Below are 10520 nucleotides of genomic sequence, written 5' to 3'. Positions count from 1 at the left end.
CTCACGAGGAAACTTCGGGCGACTTCGGAAAACGAATCGCCGCGTGTGATTAGCGCAGGCGATTTTTCATTTTATCCAGGCGCAGAGTGAGGGGAGGCATTCGGGGAAGATTGGTCGTGGAAAGTCGCGGCGATTAGTCGCCAGGCGACTAAATCTCCCCAAATCGCCCAGTGTGTCCCTACCCTAAAGAATTTCAAGCCGTTCAATATTTTTGTCCATTTATTAACACTTTTTTGACTGTTAAGAACATTTTCGTAATGAAATATACTCTTAATGATGAATGACATCACTTGTATATATATGATAGTTTAGTTAGTAGCAATGCTGCAATATTGCCCCAGTGTGTGCACAGTATAGCTTGTATTTAAATTAAGCAATCATCTAATACATAATTTTTGTATTCGGCCAAAATCCTGCACAAAAAATTTGGCTGAATTACTCAAGATTGGTGTGTTCAGTTGTCTAGAACTTCAAATGTTATGTGATTTTAAAGGCTTCACTGAAACCATTCTTAGCCCTAAGGTTGGACTGAATCTGAATTCTGCAAAACATACAGGGATTTGGGAAAATTCTGAACCAAATCCTGTAGTGTATTCCTGATTTAAATATATGTAGTTGCACAGACAATTAACAGACAGCATGTGCAAAGATGCTAAATCACATCCGAAGTAATCTGGGGCACAAGGACGACACACCTCTCACGCCCCTGTCCCTGTTCTGTATATGCCCCACCCCATGTCACGCTCCCTGCATGGATGCTATTGTTGGACTTCTAGGGACAATTGTATGCATTTCTGTGGATGTAAGGTTTCAGGTGCAAATAACTGATAGTGAAGACAGACATATTAATATGGGTAGACCAGGTCAGAGTAATTCTTTTAGAAACAGTTCAGAATTTATGATTGGATTTTGAAAATGTCGTATTTCAGTATGACAAAGATAGTATTACATTTTCATTTTTGCAATAGTTCCCCTTTAATAAAAATGCACATACCATTCTACCATAAGTTAATGTCTACAATGTACGTGAACACATTTTATTCAGGGACTAAACTTCCAAACATTTGCAAAATGGCTTTGAGCTCACTACAGCACCCACACAGTGTCATCAGCTCAGGTCTTCTTCCATATTCTCTTTATTCAAGGGCTCAGTGTAGACCTACAACCTGAAAAACATGTTTTGTAAATACACAAAAGAGGAGATAGGGGCAGGGAGGAGAAGGAGGGATGTTGTCCTGGGTCTTGCCTGGACAGGTAGCACCTAAACTTTGTATATATCTTATTCCCAAAATCCCACAGAGCCCCCTGTAGTTCCTGGGTACCCCAGCAGTTGCAGGGTCAGTTTCCTCTATAGGCACACCCCTGCTTTTCAGTAAAATGATCTATAAGTTTGTATCATAGTAGCTGTATCATAGTAGCTATATCATAGTAGCTGTGGTAAAAAAAAACCACATTCAACAAATTCAAACTTTTATTCTAGCAAAACATACCTAACTACTAGCTGATCTTTTCTGTGTTGCACATCGAAGAGAATGGGCAAAAATGCTGGTGCTACAGCCTTCATGAGAGGACATTCATGGGGGGCAAATAATAATAATAATATATAATAAAAATCATAATAATAATGTAACGGGCCCTAAGACTTCTGATGGAGGCTCTTGGCTAGGGGATATTGAATATGTCAGACACCATGACAAATCTATATTCAGTTTATTTTGTATATTCTCCCTCACAAATGTCATATATAACTGTGTTATTTATTTTACCCGTTGAACAAAGACTGTAAGAACATGAAAACCACTAGTTTACAGGCATATCTAAAAGTGTGAGCAGTTGTTGCCCTCTTGTGGTAATCTTTAATGGTAATAATCTGTTGTTTGTGTTTCTATAAATGTCCTACCATACACACAGTTTTATGACCCAGCACCCTGGAGCTGTAAGGCAGCAACACCAGAAATACTAATCACAGCAGTACCATGTTACTCTTTTATTGTTTATTAATGAATTACCTTAACTTACCCTGCATAGAGTACAAACTTGTATTAAATCTCCTAACTCTTTCTTACGCTTGTGCTGTTTGTTAAGAAGAAACTGCAGCAATCTAGCTAGTTGACGGTGAAAAAGGTGAAAGATGTAGTAGAATTATTAGTACATATTTAGCCAACTTATCTTTCTCAGATTATGAATGAATTACATTAATTTAAGGTTAAAAAAAGAAAGGAAATACAGGAACATGTTCATAAAGAGGCATTCAAAAGACACTGGTCTACTGATAAGATCTACCATAAAAAAAACTAGCAAAGCCCTTACTTGTGTATAACTGTCCAGACCTGGAAAATTCATATTAGTTATCTTCCACATTCTAAAATTTAGCAACTACAATTACAGAGCCGAATACCAAAGGGCAAACCCCTTGACAGGCACTTGCTCAAGAGAGACAACCCTTCTATTGAAAGTTTGGTAACAAAGACCCCATGAATGAGGTTTAGTCAAATTACATGACTAGCTTTGTAGATCTCCCTTAGTCAATACTGGCCTAAAGTCAATTGATCACATTACTGAAGAGAAATTTAGGCTATTGTGTTTCATACCCTGAACCATGTCTGCTAGAATGGAGAGTGCAGTATGAGCCATGTTCTACCATCACTAGCTGGAAAAGGCACCTTTAATGGAGTGGCTCACTTTGAAGTTAACATTTAGTATGTTATAGAATGAATAATTCTAAGCAGCTTTTCATTTTTTTCTTTTTTTTACTGTTTAAATTACTCATCTTTCTATTCAGACCCTCTCCTATTCATATTCCAATCTCTCATTCAAATCAATGCTTGGTTGCTAGGGTAATATGGACCCATAGTGCTGAATATGCAAACTGGAGAGCTCAATAAATAGCCGAATAACTCAAAAACCACAACCAACTGCAAATTGCCTCAGAATATCACTCTTTTCGTCATACTCAAAGTTATTTTAAAGGTGAATGATCCCTTTCAGCTTTCAACTACTTTGTAGCATTTCAGGAGACTGGCCTCCAGGAAAATGTGTGCAGAGTCCTCGCCTGTAGCTATTGTCTTAAGAATGTTTCTGCCTCTTGGCTTACCTGCCCCTTGATTCTGCTGGTGAGAAGCTGTTTTTGCATTGACAGCAACAGCATAACACAATATAACATGCTCACATTATCACTTTTTTATATGTGGAACTTGACCTTGAGTGGGTTTTGTCAGTCTCAAAGTGGTCAAAAGAACTGGGCATGGTCCAACATTTGTTTACTGCACTATTTGAGTTCTGGCTTTTTAAAAATTGGATGCTGTTATTGTAGCTTGCACAGATGGAACATCCCTCGTTTGGTTCCATGTTTCATCTCCAATATATATGTATATATATCTTCTAATCTATATGCAAGGCAACAGAGAATGGAGTAACTAGCGGTTACTGCAGTGATCCCCAACCAGTAGCTGGTGAGCAACAGGTTGCTCTCCAACCCCTTGGATGTTGCTCCCAGTGGCCTCAAAGCAGCTGCTTATTTTTGAATTCCAGGCTTGCAGGCAAGTTTTGTTTGCCTAAAAAGCAGATGTACTGCCAAACAGAGCCTCAATGTAGGTTGACAATCCACATGGAGCTACCAAATGGCCAATCACAGATCTTATATGGAACCCCAAGAACATTTTTCATGCGAGTGTTGCTCCCCAACTCTTTTTACTTCTGAATGTTGCTCACGGGTTCAAATGGATGGGGTTCCCTGGGTTACTGGGTCCCAAAACTTTTTTAGGCGTTCCAAAACACCATGAGAGAGACCACCTTGTTTCACAGAATCACAGATATGCTCTACTGGGATCAGTATCATACTTAGTTTGCCACATTAGGGAGGGTGCAGAGTATCAGTGTGCTAATCCCTGGTTTTACAAGGGGAGGGCTGTGCTAGGGTAATTAAATTGTAAAACTACATAACAGACATAGGAAAAGAAGCTTTCACCAGAAAGTGAGTGATCCTATACAGCATGAGCTTAGTAGCTGCCATTACAGTTCTTAGGAAGGAATTGATTTTAATGGGACAAACTGTTGCAACAACCCGTGAAACACAAGCAAGGAAAACTATTTGGTCTGTACAGATCCGGAAATCTATCATCCCATTACTTAGAAGACATCGCAATACCTTTAAACTAACTGTAGAGGGTGTTAGTTCACATCTCTGGTAACCTTTGCGTGACGTCATCACTGTGCGCTGAATCCGTGTGCCCTCTGCAAGGTTGGGGAAACCGAGAAATACCGGGGTTGATAGACCACAGTACATTATAGCTGCGGGTTAATCCGATAGAGCACGTTGTGACGCCATGTCGGGCTATACACCGGACGAGAAGCTCCGACTGGACCAACTGCGGACACTGAGGAGGCGATGGCTGAAAGACCAGGAGCTGAGTCCCAGAGAGCCAGTCCTTCCGCCAGCTAAAAAGGGGCCCGTGGAAAGGTTCTGGGGCAACTTCCTGCAGGAAAAGAACCTCTGGAGGATCTACGTGGGTAACCAGGAATCGGTTTGCCTGTTAACAACCCAGTGCAAAACCCCCACTGTTGTTACAATAGAGCTTGAATGGGAATTACGTTTTTCAGCAGCTAACAGTTTGAAGTAATACATGGGCATGGGCAGTATACACCTGTGTACTCAACATGAGTGTAATATGATTTGCTTATGTTGAGCATACTTTTTGCCTATTGTTTAAAATAAAATTAAAAAGTTCATATTTTCCATGTTTGGTCTTTGGAAGGTTGGAGGTAGATAATTAGATTACCAGTGCACAGCTAATGCTCCTGCATAATGAACATCTTGCAAATCCATCACAACAAAGGGTGAAGGATAGTGGTTTGTGTTCTTATGATCCAGTAATCTACCTCCTGAGAACCAAACACGGAGTAGCTTTAATTTGCCCGTTTCTCTTGTTTAGCGCAAGACCTTTGGGGGCTTGAATTTAATAAGATTGACAACTAGCCTAATCTGTAGATTTACACTGGAAACTACAGCAGACCCTTTTATTTAAAGTTGGCGTGAATGCTCTTTCTGGACAGCAGTCATGTAGTCATATCTGCATGTGACTTGAGGGCTCAATATATTGTCTTTGAGTGGCCCATAAACATATATTACAAATTCTAAATGATATGTAATCACAACCAACATGTATTGAAATGGGCTTTCTTTAAAACAAAAATCAACAGTGCTTGGTGTGCTGAAACATCTGCAGCCCCACATCTGTTGTGTTCTTTTCAACATTTCCATTCCTAAGGCTAAGTATAATTGCAGCTTTGGGCTGCAGAGATATAAACACACTGTAAAATGCTGTGATTTTTATAAAGTACAAAATCCTCCCCTTAACCCCAAGCCCCATCCATTTGTCCCCTCCCTCTCTGCACCACTTCTTACTAGCAAAATTGTGCTCACATGTGTACTGGATGTAAAAATGCAGAGCTGCACAATGGGGTCGCCAACTGGAACATGTATAGTTGAAGCAGGTCTGGGAACAGCAACAACTGCACATACTCTTGAGCCCTGACTGTTGGGCCCTGCCACCTGCTTGCAAATCAGCCGCTCCACTGCTTTTCTGCTGTGCGTTCCACTGTGGAACGCACAGTCATCTTGAACTTTTAACAGCAATGTAAGGTACAAGAACACTGTGGAGGGCACAATCGTATTTCATTTTTAACAGCAATGTAAATAGCGCAATGGAGTGGGAGCAGCTTTGGCTGGGGCAGACCAGAGAGCTTCAGTGGCTGGGGGTTGGGCCCTTTGGTGGCTGGGGGTGAGCCCCAGGTACCCCAGTCCGATGGTGAAGAACAATTTATCACTCCGGAGCTTGTTTTCACTTTTAGGAGTTAAAGTTCAGCAACCATTACATTTTAAAGCTTCCAACAAATTGTGCAGACATTGCATCCGGACTCCGTTTCAAACACAGGCGTTGAATGTTTCACAACTGATTTGTTAATATGGTGGCATCCTATGCTGGTGCCACATTAAAAGCAGCTGAGCTCTTTAGTACAGCTGATACTACTGCCAATGTTTATTGCTGGATATTATATGGTTGTATGCTTATTTATACAGCTATGTCAGCAGTAAATGTGCCTTAAGTAGTCAATTGCATAAATTAAAAGGACTGTCTGGATAGCGATACATTGACAATACCGTGTATGTAAATGTGAATGAATTAAAGAGAGAACAGACTGAAGGTGATAATGATTTCCATCCTTTTGTTTTTAGACTTTTAAAGCATATAATGCTGGTGTTTTCACATTAACAAGACTGCTGATTCCAGCTTGGATTGTTCATTACTATGTAAAGTACCATGTGCAGGTAATTATCATATTCTTTAACAGGTTTGCTCTGACACTACGCCAGTTATTAAATTACAGTAAAGTCTAAATAGCTTGTATTGTTTTCAGTTATCTAAACCACTTTTTGGGGGTTCCGAAAATAGTTTTTATTCCAGATTGATAACAAATAGCATCTAATTGCCATTTAGCTTTTCACATCAGGTTGTTTTCACTTACTACTTGGGAGATAAATTAACCCTGCTTTGTTATTTGTGCTTACAATGTCAAGGTATAGAACTAAACATTGTAAGCACAGATTGCCCCCACAGGAAACAGAAGCATGCAAATGGATTCAAACTGTATATGCAGAGTAGTCTTAACTCGGTGACTTTGTTGGGATCAGAATGAAACTTAAGGCTACTTTAAGATTGCAAAAGCATAGCATAAAATATAGCTTGAAGGGCTCTGCTCACAAGAGCTACGATCTCATGTAATAAATATACTTTGATCAACAGTTTATATTAAATGCTCCATCCTCTTACAGACTGTGCATGCCAGGACTGGATTGGCATTATTAATATAATATAAATTACAGTTCTCAATTTCTTTGTAACATCTGAAATGTAAGCAGAGAGTACTATAAATTAGTTTACATATCTCCTCTACAACTTGCACCACGTAATTTATTCTGTTTTTCCCCAAAAGCATAAACTAATATACTAATACATATACTGGTACACAAACAAAAGTGGCCATGTAACAGATTTGTACACTTGGAGGGAGGCTGATTTCTCAATTGTATGGGAACTTTCAGCCCAAAAACACTACCTAACATTGTTGGAACGAATAGCGGAAGTACCAGCACTCTTATGCGTTTCCCATTCAAGTGTATGGCAGGCAGTAGTGACATTTTTCGACTTCTATTTAAGTGTAAACTATGCCCTGTGTTTCATAGTCTTAATGGAAACTTCAGTTTCACATGAACAACAAAATTAAGTTTGAGAATCTGTATTGTGTTTTTTCTGTCTGCAGCTTCCAGCGAGCTAGGCATTAAGAGCATTTCATGTAGTATATACAAAAATGTAATGGAACAGAAATTTCAACAGCGCTTTAACTTGACTTTTTTTTTCATTTCAGACAAAGCCCTATGCCATTGTAAACTTGAAACCTCGACTATTCCCTGTAAGTTTGTATTCATATTATTTTAGTTGTTTTCATAACCGTGATTAGGCTTGAAATTGGTAACCATGACCTTCCAGATTTATTTAACAAGCAGTTTCGGTAGTTTGTTTTACAGCGCCAGATAAAAGCAGTCTCTGGTTCTGGCACCAGTGTGTGTGCAATAAATGAATAGATGGGTTTAGAGCTCTTTCAGTAGATGTGATGGAAAACAGGAGGAGTGTTATGTAATTGCAATTAAGCTGATAAAAACAGAGGCAAATACTTTACAGGAATATGTTCTTTACAAGTATATAACCATGGTAAGCACTTTAGTTTAGTTATGTATATTTGATTATTAAAATGCTGTACGAAAGTGTGCATTGGTTATTTTGTATATAGCGGCATCACCTTTGAGTTTCTGTTCTGTACTGTAGGGTTCATCTACAGTGTGCAAAGTGCAATTTCAGACACAATCTCCATGTTTTTCTTTTACCAACAATGCAGCATTGTTTCCAATAATTACAGACTTGCCAGGGAGGGAGTTCCACTAAAAATTCACTTCTGAGGCTTGCTGTCAAAATGACATGTGCCAGATTCTTTAGGCCCAAGTTCTCTGCATCTATTGATGGAGGCTTTTGTTGGAACCCTTGAGCTACCTGGAGCTCCTTAAAGGAGAACTAAACCCCTCCCCCCCAAAAAAAAAATAACAGCCCCCTCGATCTGCCCCCTTTACCCCTCACTCCACGCACGGTGTATTACCTATATCAGTGCTCTATTGGGAATCCTGAGCGCAAGAGAGGTCCCTTGGAGGGTCATGTGCCTGCAGGCTCTGTGATGGTGAACAGACCCGAAGATGATACGAATGGACAGAAGGTGGCGCTGAGGGATCCCGCTGTGCTACTCTCTTTCTTGAGCTCAGAATTCCCAATTGGAGCACTAATATATTAAATACACTGTGTTGGGAGGGAGAAATAAAGGGTGCATTAATTGTTCCTTTAATAACTGTCATAGTGCCATGTACGACTGCTTGTATTAGGTGCTTATTGTGGAATTCTGCATTTGCTTTACACCAGACATATTGGGACCTGTATTGTCCAAATACTTCCACTGTCGACTAGTGTGTCCTCAGAACATCTACAAAGGCTTGAGGATTGTCCAGGTGGTTTTTGCCAATGTGAACAAGGGAAAGTTGTGCTCACCACTAATTTTTAAAACCATTATGCAAGGGTGCAATGAGGCTGTGACCACAAAATTCACATAGACAAATACAAGAAGTTATCTGCACTCAAACCATTAACAATATATTTAGGATATGGAGACATTGTGTGCATTGAGCTACTAAAATGCCTTACCCTTTAAAGAAGACAGATTGTTTGTCCATATATTGAAATATATTTTGTTTATAGGGTAAGGCATTTCAGTATCTTAAGGCACAAAATGTCTCAATGTCCTAAATATATTGATAATGGGTTGAGTGCAGAGGTCTTCTTGTATTTTGCCAATGTTAGACTAGTATTGGTTTTACACTAGCACTGATTTTTTTTTTTACTTGCTACTTAACCTGGAATTCCATTTTGTCCAGTCTTTCCTATTGTGGAATCATGAACTGAACATATAACTTAGCTATGGTAACTATCTCACGCTTATGGTGAGGTTCACTAAATGTAATGGAGCTGGCTGCACTCAAGCCTGACTGTCGGTCAGCTGAATTGTCATTTAATCGGTTGAGTATTTAAGGATAAAGCTACTTTTCTCATGGGTGATCTGGTTGCTGGATAACTTATTTCCATGAAAATATGCAGTAGTAATGAATAAAAAACTGCTGGAAAAAAAAATTCAAATTACTGTTGATCTAAAATGTACAGCTACATGAACAATTTACATTTTAGAATTTCTATTAACTTGTTTTTTTTTTTTTTTTCAAGGGGGATACCATCATTGAGACTGGAGAAGTTGTTCCACCAATGGAGACTAGCAGCGGACACCATTAAACCTGCAACTCTTTTTACTTTGTCGTATTTCTAAAATCCAAAATATTGCAGAGATCCTAAATTAAATATATTTAAGAAAATATCTCTCCCACTTATTGTTCAATAGATGCTACTGATATATTCTTTAAGGTCTTCTGTTTTGTAGTTGAGGTCTGCATGCCACTGCTTTAGGCAGGTTATTTCAGATAGTTCTCTACAGAGTGTGATTGCAGGGGGATAGAGAATTTTTGACAGACCAGTTTTTGGCCTGGCTACAGTGGTCTAAAATTCCATAGTCTTAAAGGAACAGTTCAGTGTGAAAATAAAAACTGTGTAAATAGATAGTCTGTGCAAAATAAAAAATGTTTCTAATATAGTTAGTTAGCCAAAAATGTAATATATAAAGGCTGGAGTGAACAGATAAAACAGCCAGAATCCAACTTCCTGCTTTTCAGCTCTATAACTCTGAGTTAGTCAGTGACTTGAAGGGGGGCCTCGTGGTACATTTCTGTTCAGTGAGTTTGTAATTGATCCTCAGCATTCAGCTCAGATTCAAAAGCAACAGATATGACCCATGTGGCCCCCCTCAAGTCTCTCATTGGTCACTGCCTGGTAGCCAGTCAGTGTAAACCAAGAGAGCTGAAAAGCAGGAAGTAGTGTAGCCTTTATACATTACATTTTTGGCTAACTAACTATATTAGAAACATTTTTTATTTTGCACAGCCTATCTATTTACCCAGTTTTTATTTTTACGCTGAACAATTCCTTTAAGAGCACCTTAAAGGGACATGGGTACACAATCCTTCCATAAGCAAAATGTTGACCTGCCTTTAGACTTTTAAAGCTTCTATTTGAATTGCATCAAATAGAGGAAAACCGCAACTGGCTCTATATTTAGCTATCTATGCTGTGTTTTCATAAATTTATATAGGCATCTGATCAGATTTGCATCTCATGGTTCTAAATTAAAAGGGCAATATGCCCACTTTGGCAATATTAGTTCAATGAAAAGGGCTTGTGCTGAACTTACTTTCTGCCTATTATTTTAAAATCAAAGTCACAATATACATATTGTTAATTTTAGTAGTATTATAAAAAATC

At 38.9% G+C, this 10520-nt stretch overlaps 1 protein-coding gene across 1 annotated transcript; it reads left to right on the top strand.

The window, feature by feature from the left end:
* The first annotated feature begins 4184 nt into the window (after positions 1 to 4184).
* On the top strand, positions 4185 to 9520 carry ndufb6.L (NADH:ubiquinone oxidoreductase subunit B6 L homeolog). The gene is made up of 4 exons (XM_018257168.2): positions 4185 to 4505; positions 6236 to 6328; positions 7426 to 7470; positions 9375 to 9520. Exons 1-4 carry the CDS (start codon positions 4326 to 4328, stop codon positions 9438 to 9440), a joined length of 384 nt encoding a protein of 127 aa, XP_018112657.1. The 5' UTR covers positions 4185 to 4325; the 3' UTR covers positions 9441 to 9520.
* Positions 9521 to 10520: the final 1000 nt, after the last annotated feature.

This window comes from Xenopus laevis, chromosome 1L (assembly GCF_017654675.1).
Source record: "Xenopus laevis strain J_2021 chromosome 1L, Xenopus_laevis_v10.1, whole genome shotgun sequence".
Classification (NCBI taxonomy): Eukaryota; Metazoa; Chordata; class Amphibia; order Anura; family Pipidae; genus Xenopus; species Xenopus laevis.
This window is presented reverse-complemented; position numbering and strand designations above follow the sequence as displayed.